Genomic DNA, 22,361 nt, shown 5'->3' with positions numbered 1-22,361 from the left:
AATCAGACCCTGTGACCCACATCTTACATAGCAGGATGCAGTAGTTTATCAATAGCATTATATTTAAAATATCTGCACACCCTGAAGTGATGTAAAAAACAAAACAAAAAACAACTAAAGATTCATTAATAGTGTAAATAAGGGTAAAATAATAGACTTGAAATATAGGTCAAGAGTTGAGACTATAAAACTAATATACAGGGGCATGAACGTGTTTCAGCTATTTTTTTTGTTTAAATTATTAATAATATAGTGAATGCTGTATATATTGTATATATTAATATAAATGATCATTGTTTAAGTTAATGACTAACCCCAGGGCTTAAAGGACTGAGCTATGAAGATAAACTGGCAGAACTGAATTGACAGTATGATAAAAGTTAACCCGAACCAATACTATAAGCGCAGCACAGAAACCAGAGCACATAGTTGGAAATGGAGAGACACAGGCGTGCGGGAAGGGGACACTTCTTCATACAGTGGTGACAGTATGAATTGGGGTACCTAGTCATGTTGTTGAGGCTGAATCACTTGGATCATTTAAGATTCAACTTGACGGTTTTGAGGTCTATCAGCTATAGGAACTGGATGAGCACCTCTGTCTCGTAAAGTTTCTTAAAAGTACAAACTCAACGAGATAATCCATGAGTGGCTTCCATGTTTCCCATGCCTTTTGGAGGTATCCCAAGATAAGTACATCCGGACATTTCTAGAGATTATTCTTAAAATCAATTGGCAATTCCAAATTAAAAAAAAAAAAAATAGATTATGTAAAATAGAGATTATGCTTACAAAACAGTGCCTCTCTGACAGCCAAAAAATGTTAACATACTGGAAATCAAAAAAAAATAAATAAATAAAATGTCCTCATATGCAAGAATGGAGAGGTGAGAAGAAGTAGTTACTGAAAATGAAGCAGCTTCTACGGGATGATACAGGGATGCTTTATTAAAACACAGAAACTTCTCAGCAGATGCTTTCTGTTGATTTCACAGTTTTCTTTGTGATTTGGTGCAGACAGCCGCTGCTAGTAGTTGCTGGTAGAATTGACCTGCACTGGCCTGGTTGTTGCATTGCATTACTCTCCTCATATCACAGCACGTATCCAAGTCTCCTTGTACGAGATTTTAGTCTCAACCAGACTTCCAGGTTAAATAAAGGTTAATAAATCAATAATATATACCAGTACAATTTAATCACATGCTCCCTTTGGTTCTTCTTAAAAAGTAGACAAACAGTCCAAACTGGCAAGCAAATGTGCTTTTTGAAACACTATTACACTTCCTATTTCCAAACAGCACACTGCTACTATTTCAAATTTAAATCATCATAAATCTATTAAAGTCCAAAGTGGCAACCTGCCACAATCTCCCAAGGAAACCGCTACAGTATAAAGTGTCTGTTTATCTTGTACTTTCCTCTGTTGTTTCTGAAAACAGTATCAGTTACTCCACAGGACAGCACAGGCTGAGGGAGCCTGGGAGCAAGACATTGAGGACTCGAACGTTTGTTTCCTTTGAGATAAAGAGACTATAGCTGAGGGATACTGTGATATACTGTGTGCTTGCACTTTTGTAAATTCTTATAGGCCAAGCACAAGGTTTCCACACAAAAAAACCTTTCAGGGCTGCCTTTGAATAAGATGCATGCCAGGCCAGTTAAAGCAAGGTTTATATGTTTATTTCTTGTCCGTATCACAGCGTTATATTTTTAAACATAATGCCAACCCTTTTAAAACATTTACTAGACAGCAGTTGCCAGGAGAAAATAAAGTGTTTTCTTGGGCTCGCAGGGTATCCAGATCATGCTCCTACCTGCAACAGTGCTGGTTTTCTGTTCCCACACTTCATCACTTGTTTATATCAGAGGACCAGCATTGTTGCAGGAGGGGGCATGAACTGCAATCTGTAACACTTTAAATTCTAACTTGTTTCTTGCTATTTGTAAAGGCCTGTAACCCAAGGTGGCGCTGTTCAACTCAGGCACTGTGTAACTGTGGGAGAAGCAGAAAAAAACAAGGTTTGAGCATTAAGAAAGATTAGCAGGCTGACTTCGCCACAGCTGACTATCATATCTTGTTGGTTAATATTAACATTAATATGAACAAATAAGGCTTAATATTCACTTTTTTTTGGGAGGGGGTGGGGTGTGTATGTGTGTGTATGACTGATTATCTGGCTACTTATGAGCTTACTTTTTAATGGAAACAAATATAGATAAACCATATTATATATATGGGTTATATAATATATATATATATATATATATATTATATAGATATATATCTATATATATATAGATATATATACACACACACACCCACACACACACACACACACACACACCACACACACCACACACACACACAGCTCTGGAAAAAATTAAGAGACCACTGCAAAATTATCAGTTTCTCTGGTTTTACTATTTATAGGTATGTGTTTGGGTAAAATGAACATTTTTGTTTTATTCTATAAACTACTGACAACATTTCTCCCAAATTCTCCCAAATAAAAATACACAGTCCCTCCGTAAAGATAAGCCGTCTTTTGTTGACAAGTTGCGTCTTGACACATTGACACAACTGTAACTTGTCTTTTTTGTTCCAAACTCGTAAGTCTGACTGATAATACAGACAACCATTATAACGGTTAATAATACAGACTGTTAATAACCGTCCGAGGGTCATCATTGTGACGTCACACGCGGTTTTGTTATTTTGACCAGTTGTCATTTTCTGCAAATAAATGCTCTAAATGACAATATTTTTATTTGGAATTTGGGAGAAATGTTGTCAGTAGTTTATAGAATAAAACAAAAATGTTCATTTTGCCCAAACACATACCTATAAATAGTAAAACCAGAGAAACTGATAATTTTGCAGTGGTCTCTTATTCCACCAAATATTTTCTGATCTTCCTAAGTTATTCCATTAGTATGTGTTGTTTAAAAATGAATCTGAACTTATTTATATATATATATTCGATATCTGACAACACTGCATCTTTTTTTATATACCAGTTGTCATTTTCTGCAAGATAAATTCTCTAAATGACAATGGATTTTTATTTGGAATTTGGGAGATATATATATATACAAAAGTGTTTATTATACCCAAACACATACCTGTAAATCTGTAAAACCAGAGAAACTGATAATTTTGCAGTGGTCTCTTACATTTAATTTCCAGAGCAGAAAGAAGCAAGTATATCTTCCAGTACATACCTTGTACATAACTTTATCGGCGCGACATTAAACTTACGTGATATTTGTCCAGCAGGAGGCAGACTGACGACCTTAGAGTGTACATACCCCATCTAAATTGTATAAGTTGATCACTTGCTAAGATCTGCTAGGGGACAGTTGTTTCCTGAAAGCAGACAGTCCTTATCATGATTCATTTCTTGTTGTATTTATTACTTAAATGTTTCTCATGCATATCTGCACAGGATTGCACCTATGTTTGAATATATGGTATTGCAACTCAATAATAACATCTTTATTTTTATATAGCACATTTCATAGTGGGCCACCAAAGCACTTTACAGAGGCAGGCTGTGAACTGTGCATTATATGCAGAGTCACTTACAATAGGACATTGATTTAACATCTCATCCACAGGATGGAGCACAAGGAGGTTAAGCGACTTGCTCAGGGTCACACAGCGAGTCAGTGGGATTTGAACCAGATCTTCTAGTTACAAGCCCTGGACTTTAACCACTGGACTACACTGCCTTGAAGGTGATTCAGCTTATTTAAATACAATGTGCAAGAACCTGTGGTCATTCAACCACATACACTTCCAGAAACTTGTATCTCTATTCTAAAAACAAAGTTTGTACTTATGCTGAACCTGATGTCACATCTGCATTAGAAGTGAGTAGTTTTTCAAGATTTGTGATTATTCTGTATTTACAGTATAATCGTAAATCTCGAAAAACTACTCACTTCTAAATCTTTTGTAGTCATTTTTGTATTACTTTAGTAAAAATACATGTTAATTTGGATTCATATGTTGTTTTTTTCTGATTTTATGCAAACGAAAAGACACACATTTGCCCGTTTTCCCATTGGAAATAGTGATATTTTGAAATGGGAATAATAGCCATTTTCTATACTTTTGAGGCATAAGCAATTAGGAAATAACACTTACTACCCAGGAACAAAAATTGTGTTACATAGTGTTATTATTTGACCCTGCCACAATTGGTACCAGAAGCGGGCTAAAGTGCATGACCAGCTTGACTTAATAATAAATGGAAATTGAAAATTGGAAATAATATATAGGAAAAAGGCAATAGGGGCCATCTGGATAGGCTGCACTCAGGTCACAACTGTGCCGTCCCTAGCACACCTTTGCAGATAATCAATTTATACAATTAAGAAGGGGTGTGTGCATTCAGACTCTAACTCAGAGGGTCAGCCGTCTGCCTCCTGCTGGACAAATATCCAAATGACCAAATTCGAGGTTAAAAAAATGCTTTTTTGTCTAACAATTTGGGAAAGCCAGTTTTGTTTCTTTGTCTTTAATTGCCATGAAGAAACTCTGCTGAAGTCAAAGAGTGTTTTTTTTTTTGTTTGTTTTTTTCATCAGGACATAAAAAGAATACAAAATCTGGTAACCTAGGAATATTTCTTATCGCAGTATACACTGAAAACTGGGAAACTGGGGTTTCTTCGTCTCTGAGCACTGTCTCCTGTGCAGTTAGAATTCAGGCTATTTCCACTTGGTCTTATCAAAGCACCTTCCTGTCCCACCACACTGCCTGATTAAAAGCAAAAGAGCACAAGCTAACAAAAACACACAAGAACTCTCTTTCCTGTTTATCTGCTAGACCAATGCAGCACTGAGTGTCAAGGACAGGATGTTGCTGTCAGGGTGTGTCCGTGGTATTTCTATGTGTTGGTTTAAAATGTAAGATAATTTTACGAAAAGTAGTTAACTTTAAGTTAGCGTTTCCTTTCTAGTCCTATATTTAAGCAATATGTATTTTATAATTTTGTCCCTGTTTGTCTACCCATTTTGAAATGAGTAATCCAGATGTCCCCTCACTGCTGCAACACATGGGTGAATTCTGCTGTCACACTAATTGCCTCTTTTCACCCGCCACATCTATACAAAGCATGTTACCGAGATCTGGAGATCTGCCTGGGAAGTCTCACCTGGCCTACCACTAGAGGTCGCTGCAGAGTGAAAATGTGAACTATCCCTAGTTTATTTCCCATTTCAACCAGCTAGTCAATTCAGCACTTATTGTTTGTCCACCTGTAGGGACAAAAATAAACCCAATATGAAGAGTCTTCTTCTTCTTCTTCTTCTTCTTCTTCTTCTTCTTCTTCTTCTTCTTCTTCTTCTTCTTCTTCTTCTTCTTTATTTATTTGGCAGATGCCTTTATCCAAGGCCACTTCCAAGTATTAAAGGGTAGTTACAATGCAAGATTAATATTTAAATACACTATAGGTATCAGTAAGTGCAATAATACTAATAGGATACAATATGAAATACGATGCAAAAAGTTAGGATTACAACAAGTTATATCTACAATAACAGAGTAGTGCAATAATACAGTAGCTGAGGATCCAGTACCGTGGTTTTTAAGTCAGGCAAGTCCAGTGCATAATAGGAGAGGTAGATTAAGGGATCTTCAAGTTCAGTGTAAACAGATGGGTCTTGAGGAGGCGGCAGAAGGCAGTGAGAGACGGAGCAGTCCTGAAGTTCTCTGGTAGCTGGTTCTGCCACAGGGGGGCTAGGGAAGAGAAGGAGCGGGTTTCTCAAGAAAGGGGGCAAACAGTATGGAATTCTAAGTGTCCACTGTTGAATACCATTTCATTTGGGTAGCCCATCTAACCTTTGCGTGAACAAGGTGTGTCCGCCTCCAGTAGTAATAGTAGTAGCACTGTAGTAGAAGTAGTATTTTAAACAAATAAACAAAACAAACAAATACAGATATATAATAACCACAAAATATGAAAACAAGTAAACTCCAAGCTCAGCATAGCAGCAACAGCGGATACACATTATCGTGTCGGTAATTATTAACATTATTAGGGCCACTTAACTCATTACATACTATCTGATAAATGCATAACACCCTTAAGCGCAAAAACGAATAAGATGTGTTAAATTAGCTTGTGTCAATCAACTCTGTAATCTCCCTCGTGTGTGTGTGTGTGTGTGGAGTGTGTGTGTGTGTGTGTGTGTGTGTGTGTGTGTGTGTGTGTGTGTGTGTGTGTGTGTGTGTGTGTGTGTGTGTGTGTGTGTGTGTGTGTGTGTGTGTGTGTGTGTGTGTGTGTGTGTGTGTGTGTGTGTGTGTGTGTGTGTGTGTGTGTGTGTTGAGTAAATCACATGGTGTACATATATGATAAGCTTGTTATGTGGTGTCTGGGCACCTGGTCCGCTGCTGGTTTTTTAAGAAGTCGCATGCCTATCGGATATCTTTATCTATCCTGAAAACCTTTTAAATCGGTATGTTTTATCAGTCAGCACAGCTACATCGCCCGAGGATCAGCAATTATGGCAAAATAAGGAGGCACTTATCAAAATGTATTTGAAAGGAACCTTAAGACGTCACTGTCAATGTTCAAGGAAATTATAATATTATAGATATATATATATATTATATATATATATTATATATATATATATATATATAGCATATGGGGGATGCTACTTTGTATGGAGGAGGAAGTTATAATAGATAAACGGTATATGTTGTATTTATAACACAACCGGCTACATCACCCTTGTTTGAGCTTGAATTTTGATAAATTGATTTGTTTTTCCCAAGGGAGAAAGATTATCAAAATGACAGGATACAACTTGTGTTGTAAATGCGATTTATTTTAGCATCGATAACACATAATTTGTGTGTTCTGCATAACCTTTATAAACGTCTGGATATTTTAAACTAAAACATTGTTTTAAAGAAGTCAGTAATTCAAATATAAATGCATATGAACATGCTTGACTGACCACTGAGTCGAAATGAAGTAAACGATCATTCATCCTACGCCATTGATAAACTAATCATACATAAGCACACATTTTATGATATTGTCAAACTGAGTAGACATGAAACCTGAAAGTAGAGTGATGTTGCTGTGAATTCCCACTTTGTAAAACACATTTTTAAGAACTAAATATGCCTTTAAAAAACTAAGTGTCAAAATATTTAGTTTGTTGCCACATTAACACATACTGTATTTATTTGTACAGTAACCTTTAGAAATATCATTTTATATAGTCCACACTCCAAATTGATTACGGTAGGTATATTTATAAGCGTGGAATTGTAGTTATGTTTTAAATGAATGTGACTTCAGACCTGATCACATTGTTTATTCTATGTGTTAGTTAAAGTATCCAAGTAAACCATCAATTTTTCTTTCGATCCAGGTAGTATTATCTTCATAAGCATTATGACAAAAATAAAACAAACAAACAAAAAAAACACCTCAGTCTTGAATTTAAACAAGGGGCGCTAGAGCTAAGATTGTCCTCTCTTTGGGAGGACTATGTTCAGATCTGGCGATAAGCATTATCAGTAGCGAAACGGTTTCTGCTGCTTAAGAAAAAGGAAGCACGACTCTCTTAATCACGTCATTTTTGGTTTAAGCGTATGTAGCAGCAGGAAACAGGTTTCCTCTTGGATTATACTAGTGCGAACAACACATTTTTCTTTTCAATGCTCTCTTCATTGCATTCCCCGCTGCTTGTAACAAGAAGGAAAAATGCCTCCTTCTGAAAGAGTTCGGCTTCTTCTTCGGGACTTGTTTTTGGTTGTCTTTATTAATACCAACCACCACTATGCAAGGGGACTTGAAGTTCAGCAGGTATTCAAATCTCCAGACCCGACCAACAACTTTGCAGTGAATGAAGTTTCCAACAAAGTATACCTGGCGAGCGTGAACAGGATTTATCAACTGGACGGTAATTTGAGCCTGGAGATTGAGGAGAAAACGGGACCTGTTTTGGATAACATGCTCTGCCATGCGCAGCAGCTTCCCCATGCCTCCTGCGAGCACCCCAAAGTTCTGACAGACAACTACAACAAGGTCCTGCAGCTGGACCGGGACCAGCACGTGGCTGTAGTATGTGGTTCAGTTTACCAGGGTTTTTGTGCGCTAAGAAAGCTGGAGAACATTTCCGAAATCGCTGTTGAATTCCCCCCACAGGGAGACCACAAGGTGACAGTTTTTCCAAGCATGCTTAATATTGCTGCCAACCACCCCAATGCTTCAACAGTCGGACTCATCCTCAAGAGCGCTGGGGGTAACACTCGGCTACTGGTTGGGGCGACTTATACCGGCGTGGGCACGGCGTTTTTCCCCAAGAACCACAGCAAAGAGGACTTGAGGTTTGAAAACACACCTGAGATAGCTATTAGGTCCCTAAACGTCAATGAGCTGTCGAGGCTTTTCACCTATCATATAAATCCATCGGAAGACAACGTGTTTAAGATTAAGCAAGAAGTCAAACCCAAGAACAAGCTGAGTTTTGTTCACGCTTTCATTCAGAAGACATATTCTTATATCGCAATGAACAACGACGCCAATTTAGGGGAAAAGGCGAACGAGCCCAATAGCATATTGGCGAGGATTTGTCTGGACAACAAAACCAAACAGAAAGAGTGTAAAAAGCTTACCGAGTCTTACATCCAAATGGGTCTTCAGTGTGGTTCTGACGGCAGCGTGTTCAACAGACTGGTTTCTGTTTTCTCTGCTAGAGTATATCTTTCTAGCCACTTAGAAGAACGAGACCTCTTGTTTGGAATTTTTGAAAAATCCAATAAAAAATCGGCAGTGTGCGTATTTCAATTTTCAGATATTGAAAATTCGATCAGGAATGCCCGAAAAACCTGTTTAAGCGAGACGAATTCTGGAGACGTGTCGGTGCTGGACAGTGTAATTCAAGGGACTGGAGCTGGCTGCGTTAAGAAGAATATTGTGGTAGGTCAATCACATTAATTAGCCCTACTTAGTTACTTTTTTTATGTGATATGTTCACTTAACTTGTATGGTATATTATTGTGTGTAAGCAACATCTTATTAAATCACTCTGCTTTTAATCTAATGGTCTATTGTGTGTGCCAGTCTGTTGTATGTGTCAGTTTGAGAAGTATGAATCATTATTTCCAGAAAACAAACATCCTCAAAGATCACAAAGTTGTGCCAAAACCTTAATAAGGTTGTGGGAACTAAAATATATTCTGCAATATTCTGTCACTAGAGGCACATTTGTTATAGAAGTGTAGTTTCCCTTGGCTTTTACATTTTGGTAAAGTTTATATCTTTCGAGCAAACGTTGAATATACCCGGAATATGTCTCTTGTAAAATGTTATTACTATAATAAATACAGAGAACATTTTACAATAATGATATTATTATATAATATATATATATTATATATATATATATATATATATATATATATATATATATATATATATATATATATATATATATATATATATATATATATATTTTCAACTGGAGCAGGAGTATGTGAGCAAATCGTGGATTTAGTGGGGAGGAGTCTTGCCTACAGAAAGCTAAAACTACCCTTTGGGAATCTAAACAAAGTGGAATGTCAAGCAAGTCGGCTAACGCTAGATTGTACAGAAAGCGAACCATTACTGTCTTACTCTGGGACCCTTATCGTGTTGAGGATACCTATAAAAAACATGTATGAATTTGATTTATTGAATCCAGGATGACTTTTTTCAATTGCAATTAAATACGTTGTTACACCAACTACACGTGCAGGTCTATCCAAGGAAATAGTTAACCACCTCTTTCTAAACCTTTGTGTGAGTCTTTAATTAAGACCTCTATGGTAATCGGTAGGCCTAGAGCTATTTTTATTGCCCAGAAGTTAGTACTTGTTACACCACTACCAGTGTTATTTGTTATGTCAAACGCGTAATACTTGACAATTAAATAAAGTAATATTTTTATTTATTTATTTTTAAAAAAAAAAAAAAAAAATGAACCTTGTTGAAAAGGTGCCAATGGCAATACAAGTCGATACCACGAGAAAAGAAACGAGACGGTCCCAAGAGACCGGCCGCAGCACACAACCCCAGACAGATGTGCAGCGCGGCTCTAAGATCAGCTCCGAAGTGTGCAGAACTTGCAGGCACGGTTGATACAGTACTAGAGAATCGAATGATACAGCCTCAGAGCGACTACAATTACAACACACCTACACATTGCAAACGACAAACCACTCGCAATAAAATAATAAGTACATTCATCTACTATTTTAACCCATTTAGGTTTGTCATGACTATAGTATGCTAAAGCATATGTTTTTGTTTTTTTGGGGGGGGCGGGGCGGAGGGGATTACCACTTCCAGTCATGTGTCAGTTTTATATTTTTTAAAAAGCGTCTTGCTAAAGGGCTTATGCTGTGAAGTGCAATGACTAAAAAGCGCGTAGGGACCTTACATAGTTCGTTTATAAAGATCCGATTCAGAATCCGCTTGCAAACGAACCAAAATGTTAACTTGGTTTCACACTGAAAAATGTCAGACGAACTTTTCTTTTTCTTTCTCCAAGCGAGTTTAAGTTCGCCTTCCCAACTGCAATCGCACCAGAATGTGTTTGCTTTCACATTACAATTCTTTCAAGTGAGCCTGCGCGACTATTTGTGCACGTAACCAAAATTACATCTTCCTGTTGATGCCTAGACAGATGTTAGTGGCGATATCAGTAAAGAGCCTACAGTGAGCGTGTAAACTTCGCTGTCAGTCTTGTGATAGTACCACTGTAGTAGATGCTGCTTATTATCAACCCTTGGTTCACAGCCAAACGTTGTTAATAACCGAAGTTTTTAATAAACAGAAAGTCACCGTTTCAAGTTAATGTCAAGTTTATTTATATGGAGCTTATATACACCGTACTTTTAGAAGCACATCACTGAAATGCACGTTTTAAGAGAACAGAGCCGAGACAGACGTTACGTTTCTGTTTATTAAACAAAATACAAGAATAAACCATTGTAAACTATAATAAAAACAGGCCTACTGTAAGCTAGGCTACTCTGCAACAACGTAGCCTGCTATACTACCAGTTGTTCTTACAGAAAAGTAAACTGTTGATACTGTAATTACATGTAATAATCAAGCACAATTAAAAAAAAAAAAAAAAACATCTGTCCAATGTTGTCATCTTTTACAATTGGCCACCTCCAGCTGTAAATCCCTCTTAATTTTGCAAGCAGCTTCATAGTTGTTTCAAAGCCACGATTCTGGCCTATACCCTGCAAAATGGGTGCACTGCCTGCAACTGTTCTTTCAGTGAACTTAATCGGTCAGAGACAGGTCTACACGCTTGGAAGCCAATCAGCCAATATAAATGCACATAGCGTCTATTAAATACTGTATGTGTGATAATTACGTAACGTTCATTTGGTTTGTTTGACATCCTCTGTTACAATGTCAGCACGAAACCCGTTTTAGACATATCGCCGAGGAACACCGACGTTGTCCTGCGTCATTATGTGCATTATGTTTGTTTTCTTGTTTTGCTTTGTTTTTTCCATACAGACACAGTACACCCACCTATGCGTGCTTTCCGCGTGCGATGTACTGTGGGTTATGCATTACATCAGTTTGTTTGGTTTTGTTTGCATCTTAGATTATAATGCGATTGTTTTCACGCTGTCATTACAGTTCCCTCTCAATCGGGCCGAGACCGCCTATTTAAGTGAATCCTAGTGCACTTGTTGGGTGCGCACTCGGATGTGTTTGGGTGTTTCACACCTACCAAAACGAACCGAACTTAGGTGTCAACTGAACTCAAATCTGAATTATACTCTCCAAACGAACTAGGTGTGAAAGGGCCCCTAGTGACACATGCATCTAGGAAGCTGCAAACCCCTTAACTGCACAAGTTACTTCTCTGTGAATAGGCTGGCAGAGTTTAATAAAACAAAAACAATGGGCAGTGGGCTGCATGCAAGCTTTAACGAGTTATGTGAAGACTCGTTAATAGGTCTGCTTTTCTAAATGAAAAAAAAACTCGATATTGACACGTTTTAGACTGTTTAACTGATAACAGCAGACTTTGAAAAAAAAAAAATTCTATGTGGCAAATATAAGTGCACGACGATCATACAGGCTTCTGTTTAGCCATCACAAGGTAAACATTATTTAAGGCAACAAATTACAGGAAAAAACAGAAGCTTACATTATTTAACTTTAGCAATAACAATAACAACTTCTATACATTAGGTATGTTTTCCTAACAGCAATACTAGTGCATTCATATTGTAGTATTTTGAACAGTTCACTGTGCAATAGTAAGTGTGCATTGCATTAGTTACACAAACACATCATACTACAAAAAATGAAAAAGCATGTTTCTATAACAAACAAGATGTTGCTTAGTTATTAGCATGCTCTTGAAACCAACAGTTGTTTAATGATGGCGATTCATTTATATGCATATGTTAATGTGCTCATTTACTTTATGTGATATATATGTTGTCGTGGAAACCTGTAAAAATGAATATTGTGTAAGCTATAATACATTGTAATTGATCTCAGCTGTGGAAACAAAGCTTTAGACACAGCTGCACTATTATGTCTATGGTAGGTTTTGATGAGAAGGGACTTTTACAGTGAAAACAAATTTCCTTTAATCCAGTAAACCAGGAGTCAGAAATTGACCAAGATTTTCTTTTTTGTATTATTATTGCTTGCTGAAACAGCTTTGGGAACATGCTAGATACGACATCAAAGAGTACAACTCCCAGACTGACCTTTTTTTTCCTTTAATTTGCTTTGTTTTTTTAGTGAATGTCCATGCATTGATATTTTTTGCCATAGTTAGGAAGCAAACCATCATGTGGGTATTGAAATCTGAGATTGCATAACAGGATAATAACTAGTTAACAGACACTTTCTCCTGCCAAATGAAACTGATGTCATGATATTACTGGTTAAAAATAAACCCACAGAATGTGATATGTAGCAAACACTTTTGTCTAAATGCCCTTCACCTGACTGATTCATTTGTGCAGATGTAGTCCGTGATATCTCTTTTATAATATATAAATGCTATATCGTCAAGATCCAAGTTTCAATCACAATGGGCAAAACATCAAATCTGGCTTGAAAAGACAGCTCATAGTCTGTGCCTGGCAGGCAGGTGCGTTCGTGTCTGAGATTGCACATATTTAAGACCATTAAACTCATTTAACTTGTGATCCACACAACCTAGGCATGTATATAGTTTTTGCTGAAGCAGTTTACTGTTGGTATCCCAAAGATATATTTGCAAACGACATGTTCCATCTCAATAGGTTTTCTCCAGTAAAAGATTTTATCTATCCAGAAACATTTCACATGTACAAAATGGCCAAGTTAAAATAAAAGGAACCATCCATATATATAGGGGCCAAGTACAAAAAAACAAGAGGCCCAGTAAAAGCCTATTAAAAAACAAGAAAAAACGGGGGCAAATCCCCCCCCCCCCCCCCTCATTTTTATTGCATAGGAACGAGTAGCAACATGAATACCAAAGTGGGGGCCATATTTGCCCAAGTTGAATGTAATAAAATAGGAGAAACTTTCTTTATGAAAAAGGTTGAAAAGTAACACTCTTTTCTTTGCTTCCTTGTGGGTGCACGTAACTTATATTTGCTTGGTCTGTTCTGCAGTTGCAGCTGGAGCAGTTGGACTGTGGGGCCGCTCACCTGCAGCACCCTCTGGCTCTCCGGAAACCCCTGAAGGCCAGTCCAGTGTTCGAGTCGTCTGGGCTGACCGCTGTCGCCGTTGCAAGTGTCAATGACCACACCATTGTATTCCTGGGTACTGCCACTGGGAAGCTGCATAAGGTATACCAGTTGTTAAAAGTGCATTTTACTACTAAAATGAAGGCACTGCTTTTCGTTAACTAAAGGACTTCTTATGTTGTTAGGCAAAAATATAAAAACCTAATTTATATGCAGAATACAAGCATAAAGGTGTGGTGTGTGAAGTGTAAAGCACACCTGTGACCTGAAAAGGTCACTCAGACATTTCTCTAAGTTCAGCCGGTGCACTGGAATGTAACCATGAACTGTCCCCCTACAACACTCTGCCCCCAGTAGATATCAAATACATTCCTTACATAATTAGAGTGCTGCAGGGGACAGGTTAATGGTTGCACTCTGGTATACCAGCTGAACTTTGAGAGAAGAGATGTTTCGAAGCTCTTTTGGAGCCACAGGGATGCAGTACGCTTCTGAATTTTGAAAAGTCACCAGGATGTGATAATTGAAATGAAAATGAACACAATCTGGCAATCATCACAATGAGCACAAGTGCAGAATTATAAGAACCTGGAGGCTTCAAGCATCTCCTTTGATATCGATGTAGGGTGGATAAAAGCACATTATCGTTCTTCTGTGCCCTACTTTTCCTTTTCATCAGTGTTCTTATCAAAGGTGCACCTCCACCTATTTTGTCTTTTTTTTATTTTAATGACGTTTGGCATCTGTGGTAGTATTGGCAATCTTACTGAAAGGGAAGAGTGAAGAGATGGTCAGTAAATACATGTTTTAAACCACAACAGGTTCTAAATAAACAGATTCAAACGTTAATATCAGCTTATTCAAATTTTTGTTTTATTTTTTTTTATTTAGAGTCAGTGACTTCATATGTTTATAAGAGTTTGGTGGCTACCTCTAATTGAGTGTATTTCAATCTCTTGACCCCTGACACAGCAACAAGTGAAACACTTCTATACATATTAAAGTCATGAAGTCGAAGAAAAACCTTGTACAGTGTTTGTCTTTGCTAAATACGGGTTTTAGAGCTAAACAATATATTTTAGTATGGCACTCTGGCAATTTGGCTGGTGATTGTGAACAGGTGTAGAGGTGATGCAGTGCAGAAGAAATCACAAACAATTGTAATCCGGTAGGAAACGGGAGTTTTAATTATAATCCGGGTCTGGTGACCAAAAAGAAAAACGCTCCGGCAATACACAACAATGTGTAATGCACAGAGCCAAACAAACGGGTTTACAGTCCCAAACAATAAACGTTATTCCTCCCCACAACACTAAAACACGGTCACCAGTCTCAGGTGCATGTAGTAGTGCTTGTGGTGGGTGATAACAGACTATTTGGTGACAGTTCATGCAGTGTAGTTCTGGCTTGTGCTGGCCCAAAAGCGACAGCTCCGGAACGTGTTTAGCCATCTAGTGATTCAATAAACAAGACAATTACTAACACACAAAAACAAACAAACACTGACGAATATTTGCAGTCCTTCCAGGTTTATGCACACAACCCAAGCGAAGGAAAAGATTAGCGTTTCTCTGGCCCCTTTTATGCTACCCTGCATGATCCCTTGGTAAACGATTCCAGCTGCTGAGTCTCGCTTCCTTCCAGGCTAACCAACTTCCCGACCTCGGAAACGAACTGTCAGACCAGCCCGTCCAGATACTTTTCCTTTCGATACTTAGCACCCTCACAGGTCGAGAGGGAGATTTAGAACCAGAACTCATTGTATTTCTGTCACAGGCACTCTAGGTTCTTACCAGTTTTATGGCTCTTCACTATACTGCTGTGACTGATGTGATCCGTTTGTGTCAAACAGTTTGGACAGCTCTGGTAATAAAATGAAAGTGCACCTGTATTTTTTATTACAGCTCAACCTGCTTAAAAACTTGACCTTGGGAAGCCAGAATTCAATCCAAGTGGCTTCTCGGGAATCTGTCCATCACATTATGAGTTTTGACCCCAGTGATAACAACTACCTATATCTGATGACATCATATCAGGTAAGAAACTGTCAAACGTACTGGATGCACTGTGAAATTATATATTACTTACAATGACTTACAGATGGGAAGGGATGTAGTAAGTTAGTCACGTGCTGTGAATTCAGTATAATCTGTAGTGTAAAATGTAACTGTGAACTTGTATTTATTAGGGTTGGGGTTCAGAATAAGCATGCCCTGCTGTAACAGAACGCTCAACACCCTTATTGTTTTCAGTCATGTTTTAAACCTCAAGGGAAATTCATTAAAAGGAATATTAAATGGGTGCATTGTAAATAAACAATACGGATGTATATTTCATGAAGTTAAATTAGTAATTAAATCACAGTTGCATTTTCACTGCCTCAATAGGTTTTGAATGTGAGGGAGGTTTCTTGATTCACTGCTTGCTAATGGTTTTCTAGTTTCATTAATAAGCCTCTGCTGGTTTTCAGATGATCCGCGTTAAGGTAGCAAAGTGTGATCTGTACAGCACCTGCAATCAGTGTCTAGGAGCTGCGGATGCATACTGTGGATGGTGTACCCTGGAGAGCAGGTACAAACCTTCTTCAGCTTTCTTACAAAATGGCAAAAAAAATGAATAGATTGTGTCATATATTAAGAATTAGAACCGAGGGATGGAAACACTTCACACAGAGAGTGGTGAGCGAATGGAATGGGCTTCCTAGTCATGCTGTTGAGGCAGAATCACATGGATCCTTTAACACTCAGCTTGATCGGATCTTCTGCTGCTAAGAGCTGTAAACTAAAATCATCCACAGAGGTAGAAATGATGAGGAGTACTGCAAAGGGGTAATGTGAAAGTTACAGCCAGTGGGGTAGCGTTAAGGGTTAAAAGATTGTTCGCAAGGGAATGAGTCAGATTCTCAGCACCAGCTTGTGTCAGCTACAACAACACTATTCAAAAACACATGCCTTGCTTACACATTATGCACCGTCAGGGTGGATTCCCAATAGAGTGGTTAAAAGCCCAGACTCCTTACTCATTTTATTTTTAGAAGCTTTACTGACCTGCTGACTTCCGCAGTCTACTGTGTTAGATGCCAGAGAACACCACGGTCAGAAAGAGAAGTTGCTTCATGTCAACATGTTATAGTTTCATTTTTAACTGCAGCTCATGCCTTTTATTATTAAATAAATAAATAAACAACATTACAAGAATCTTTAAATGAGAACAAAGTACATGTAATCTGGTAGAAATGCATTGCTTGAGAAATGACTCAGCCCATTCCATAAAAAAAAAAAGTGTCTCCTACCCTCAGTATGTCTCCACTTAATTTCCAACTGTGTCCTCTCATCCTGCTTTCAGTGCTGAGTTTAAAGTATTGCCAAAGTTAACTTGAATGGTTTTAAAATGTCAATCTGTTACAGGTGTTCTCTGCAAAGAGATTGTAGAGACTGGAAGCAACCACACTTCTGGATTAGCCTGAGTGAAGGGATCAACATGTGTCCGTCTATGACTATTACACCTTCAGAAATCAACTTAGCTTCTACCTTCAAAGTAAGTTCTGGTACTATTCCATAAGCTCCACTTTCAGCCTCCATGTATCTTGGACAGGATGTGTCTTGTATAACTGAACTCAACCTGTTATCTTTGTCTTCTTTAAGGATGTAGGGATTTTGATCAATGGTAGCGTCCCTGACCTTCACAGAACAAAGGTGGAGTGCGATTATGGAAATGGGGTTTCTACAGAGGCCACAATATATGGAATTGATTCTGCACCATCACAAATTCACTCCTGCCCATTTTTACCAAAGGAGAAGTACCCAGAATTCCCACCGGGTCAAGGTATGTCTCCAACAGGAAGTCATATTTGTGTCTCTAGGTTTCTATTAGAAGAGTGAGCATTGCTTGGTTTTAATTATGGCCTCCCCATAAACAGTAGCCCCTTCACCTTGGCCAAGTGGCTATACTGTTTGACTCTAACCTTCATAATCACTTCAGTACATTCACTCCAGTTCCTAATATGAAGTGGCATCAGTCGTGTAGCGCATGATGAGAGAAAGCTTTGGAGCAATCATGGGGCAGTATTCTTAAAGCATTAGCATATCTTAGATGTAGTAATGACACAATAATGATTTATAAACACAGCCACAAACACCTCCCTTTCTTAGCTACAAAGGATTGTGTGAACAAATAATGAACAAACCAAATATTGGATCTTGGCTGTTTTGATCTGGTAGATACAAAGGCTGGTGTCTACTTGTTTTCAGTGGTTAAAGAAAAATATAGCATTTGAAAATCTTTTGAGCCAGTGAGGCCCTTTCTTTAGACTGTGGGCTAGTCCCGTCTTGGCCAGTGCCCTAGCGTGCGACTGCACCCTGCTGTAAAACTTGCTACCATGGTGGTGCAGTGGGTCAATGGCCAGGGCGTTCCCCTCAAACCCAGCTGAAAGTGAATTTGGTGGGCGTCACACAGTTCTCAGTGAGCAGCAGTCCTCTTCCAAAACCATCGTGGCTTAACAGGACAGTGTTTCTTTAACAAAGTGAGCCAGGCTTAAATAGCAGGCGTGTTCCTTTAGGTTAGTATGGGAGTATATTGCTGTAGCTTTGTGAGGAAGTTCACAAAGCAGTGCCTGTACTGTCAACAGCAGTCAGACTATGGGTCCCTCACCATTCATGAGGAACATGTTTACAGTCTTACTGTAGATTTTTATTCTCATTTGAGTGTTAGGTGTACCTGTCCTTATTCTCCTGTTATCTGTTTTATTTTTTGATAGATCACATAACCATCTGCACTACCATCAAGGTCAATGGCATGAGCGTTGTGTGGGGAAATATCACTATTTATGACTGTGAGAGGACTGGAATGTTTAATGCAAAAACAGCGTAAGTAAAAGTGAATTGCGTTGTTGTTTCTTTCTAAATTGCCAAATGGTAGAAGTCACTGCTTTGGTATACCAACTTTACAATATTTATTTTTTTACTGGTGCATTCTTCAAAAGCATTTCTGTATTGATTTACATAGGTTTACAGTCTGTGCCTAATACAATATAGATGTTTCTATGGCAATCTGAAACCTTGAAAAGTAACTAGACCAGATACATACTCGGCAGCAATGCATGCATCACATATTTGTCTCAGTGATAGCTGAAATCTATGCTGCATTGAGCCTCATTTTACACGTAAGTGGCAACACCTCTGATTAGAAGTGTGATAACAAAATTGCTGCAAACACCCCCAATGAGATTCAGATAGACTACTATTAAATATGAAAATCAGATGTACTTTGAAGAAGATGAGGTACCGTATTTACTGCATTTTATTTCCTTTTTTTATATGACTTTGCAAATGTATATTCCCCTTCCATCAGCTGTCGCTTGTGCGAAGGTGTGAAATGTAAAATTGCTTACATGTCAGCATTAACCTGTGATTGCTGGAATTAAAGCAGGAAAAGGAAACTACATGTGTCAGCTACAAATAAATCTGCAAGACCTTGCACCAGTCTGCACTGAGGCTGCCCGCTTAACCACTTTACATCTGGAAAGTCTGTTTCTAATCTCCACTGTGACTCCTGCTTCAGAAATGGTTGTTTCTGAGATTGCATTCTTGCTAAATTGTCAAAAGCCTGTTACTTGGGTCTGTATTCATAAAAGTTAGTGTGTGGTAAGTATAAAGCTACTTAGCAATGTGCAGGAGGCAGCAGTGTATGGTATTGTATTGCTCATTCTGTATAGACAACACAGAGCATAAACTATATCTATATTATTTGATACATTACATTTAGACTTAACTTTTATGGTTAACAAAATTAGAGTTATCATAACAATATAGTTAAAGAGAAAATAAAAACAATTTTGCAAAGAAATTGCAAAGTAACCTGACCTCAAATGAGGACGATGGCACTCGATTATCTGCAGCATTTCAACGTCTTACTCCTCCTCTGTAACTGTGTTTCTGAGTGTGTGTATCTGTGGTTGTTGGGCTGTTGTTTGTGTTAAGGGCAGTGTTGTGTGATGACCTGAAGTCATGGATTCTGACCCTTTTCAACGAAGTCACGTTTAAAGCTTTAACTGCTGATGCAAATGAGCTTGTTCTATGTGTTTGAAAACCGGATGCTTTTATTTTTTTATTTTTTTTTTACACTGTTTAAACATTTTTTTCATAACTGATGTTATAAAAGCACAATATGTGAAGATGGTAAGGGTTTTCAGAACAGAGCAGCCAGTGACAATATTTTTAAGCAGTCTCTTTTCAAAATAATACAGCAACGCTTTATGGGTCACTGTCTAGTCAAATGGAAAACATTTTTAAAAGTTTTGATACAGGGCCTGTTTCAGGTTGAATTTGTGAGAAGGGCACTATGTACGATGTCTAGATCCTTTAAGACCTAACTTGACAAAGCTTTGAGATCAATCAGCTAATACAGGGGCTCCCAAACTGGGGACCGGGTCTCCTGGGGGGGGGCCACAAAATGGTTTCAGGGGGACTGTAACACATGCATGCTTGGGCTTATCTTTACATCCAGATTTATGTTGTATTTGCAGTCAGCGTACAACTGAGTACAGTAATTAGGAGCAGTTTTTCAAATACCCGAGAAATGACACTGAACATGAAAGCAGTAGCACGTAGACCGGTACAAACAAACAACCTTCGCTAAAGTTATCAAAATCATGTTTTTAAAAACACTCAGTATATCCAGTTTGGATTTGTTTGCGCTACAAAGAAAGAAGGCCTTGATTTCCAAAATGTTTGATCTGCTTGAAATTGCTGTCTTGAGTGCCTCAGACGTTCAAAGTAGAAACGTCCTTTTCCAGCAAAGCAGCTGTGAATTCAGTCTTTTTTTCTAAAGAGAAAGGTAGAATGTTGTTTACAATGAAAGTAAGGTACTCCATTTGTATGGATTCATTGGGTGGGGGTTCGTAGACAGGAAGCTTAATGTCATGGGGGGCTTGAGCCAAGAAAGTCTGTGGACCCGAGCTAGCAGGAAATGTACGTGATTAGATGGGCCGAATGGTTTGTTATTTTCCCTATGTTCTTATATGAAATTAGTTGGTTTCGCTAAGTTAGCAATGAAAATAAAATCTGTGTACTGCAGTAAAACAGTAGGAGCATGTGAATGGTTAGAATGGGTACAGACAAGAATATGTTAATTTCATCCTTTAAGAAAAACCAAGGAGACTACTGTACTTGTATTCCTAGGGGGTGGCTTTATGAAATATTTGCCTCTGTACTTTTCATTTTTACTGGCAATTATCCACTGCTTTCACTTCACACCAAAAAGAAAATGGTAAAACTATGCAATTGGTAGTCATTAGCAACAGGAGGAGATATTCATTTAGTAGTCAGAAATCAGCTTCTGTATTGCCACTTAGCCTGCAGAAAGATGCTTTTCCATAAACAAATCTCCCTGCAAGTCTGTTGGTAATAAACACTTTTTTTTGTTGTTTCAGATGTACTAGCTGTCTGAATGCAAAGTGGAAATGTTACTGGAATGTGAAGACCTTTGCCTGTGTCTCTAGTAATTTGGACTCTAAGGACTTGCTTGAGGTAAGACATTGTTTAATAAAGTAGAGTTATATTTCTCTAATGCTGCTTATTGACTGAAGTCAACTGAGAATAGCCAAATGGATGTCAACTAGGTAAAGGTTAACGGACAGCACGTAAATGTTACAAATAGCATTGTTTTATTTTGGATAACCAGATATCAAAGCAACACTGGATATGCGGACTAAACCAATTGCTCCACCCCTGCTTTCAAGATATATTTACACATGTGTCTATATTATGTCTTAGAATGTTTGTTCTTTACCCCTTGCTCTCAACTCGCAGCAAGTTTCTTCATAAAATTCAAAATCTGTGTGTTGACTTCTCAACTTTATTTCCCTGGAACAGGGTTGGGAGCCCTGTGCAGGAGAAGGGGGCAGGGCAGAGCCCTGCTCCTATAAAATGTATTTGTTTTGTATTATTATTGTTATGATTTCTTATATATTTAAATGACAGTGAAAGCCGTACATTTATTGTCTATTTAAAAGTATATTGACTGAGTAGCTGTGTTTTCTTATTGTTTTGACAGTGTAGCCGAATGTTGGTTTTGTTTTTGTAGTGGGTTGCAGTGTGGATGGGAAGCCCCATCCACTAATAAAAACCTTGTGCAGAAGGTGGCCATCTCCCGAATTAATTAAGTTGTGTAATTGTTGCTAATTGGGAGATGGTCACCTGTATATAAACCCACAGCTCTCTGCTCTCCGGGTGGGTGTTCAGAACTGGAGAACGGGAGAGCGAGAGGAGAGAGAAAAGAAATTTAAAAAAAAAAATAAAGATCAGTGAAGGCTATTGCCCAGCCTGATTGTATTTTGTGTTCGTGATTTCTGTTTGTTTAAATATTTTATTTTGCTCTGTGAGCAGTGTTTTCTGTTTGTTTAAATACTTTATCTATTTTTGTGTTTAAAATAAAATGGCGCAAACGCCATTGCACAGTACCTACAGTGCTTTGTTGTTCTTCCTCATTCTGGCCTGACGTCACCACTCAGCCGTTTCCTGCCACACTCCCTCACATCGGATGTCAGCACTCATCAAAGAAGCAAGTTCAAATAATTATTAGTTCATATTATTTTATTTTCAAGGTTAAAACACAAAAAACGAA

The 22,361-nt window shown here is 38.1% G+C and overlaps 1 protein-coding gene and 1 long non-coding RNA gene across 3 annotated transcripts in view; one reads left to right on the top strand and one right to left on the bottom strand.

Moving 5' to 3' along the window:
• Window positions 1–1,461: 1,461 nt before the first annotated feature.
• Window positions 1,462–8,731, bottom strand: LOC121297956. The gene is made up of 3 exons (XR_005947246.1): window positions 8,643–8,731; window positions 5,585–5,744; window positions 1,462–1,993 (listed from the first exon to the last, which is right to left on the bottom strand). It is a non-coding gene; the product is annotated as an uncharacterized LOC121297956 (long non-coding RNA).
• Window positions 7,539–22,361, top strand: part of LOC121297955 (plexin-D1-like) — a 51,896-nt gene continuing 37,073 nt past the window's right edge. For both annotated transcript variants that reach the window (XM_041224591.1, XM_041224590.1), the window contains exons 1-8: window positions 7,539–8,946; window positions 13,665–13,841; window positions 15,644–15,775; window positions 16,210–16,310; window positions 17,147–17,276; window positions 17,384–17,564; window positions 18,496–18,604; window positions 21,169–21,265. In XM_041224591.1, the coding sequence (XP_041080525.1) occupies window positions 7,729–8,946; window positions 13,665–13,841; window positions 15,644–15,775; window positions 16,210–16,310; window positions 17,147–17,276; window positions 17,384–17,564; window positions 18,496–18,604; window positions 21,169–21,265 (2,145 nt within the window). In that variant the 5' untranslated portion in view covers window positions 7,539–7,728. The remainder of the gene's footprint in view (window positions 8,947–13,664; window positions 13,842–15,643; window positions 15,776–16,209; window positions 16,311–17,146; window positions 17,277–17,383; window positions 17,565–18,495; window positions 18,605–21,168; window positions 21,266–22,361) is intronic.

This window comes from Polyodon spathula, chromosome 23 (genome assembly GCF_017654505.1).
Source record: "Polyodon spathula isolate WHYD16114869_AA chromosome 23, ASM1765450v1, whole genome shotgun sequence".
Taxonomy (NCBI): domain Eukaryota; kingdom Metazoa; phylum Chordata; class Actinopteri; order Acipenseriformes; family Polyodontidae; genus Polyodon; species Polyodon spathula.
This window is presented reverse-complemented; position numbering and strand designations above follow the sequence as displayed.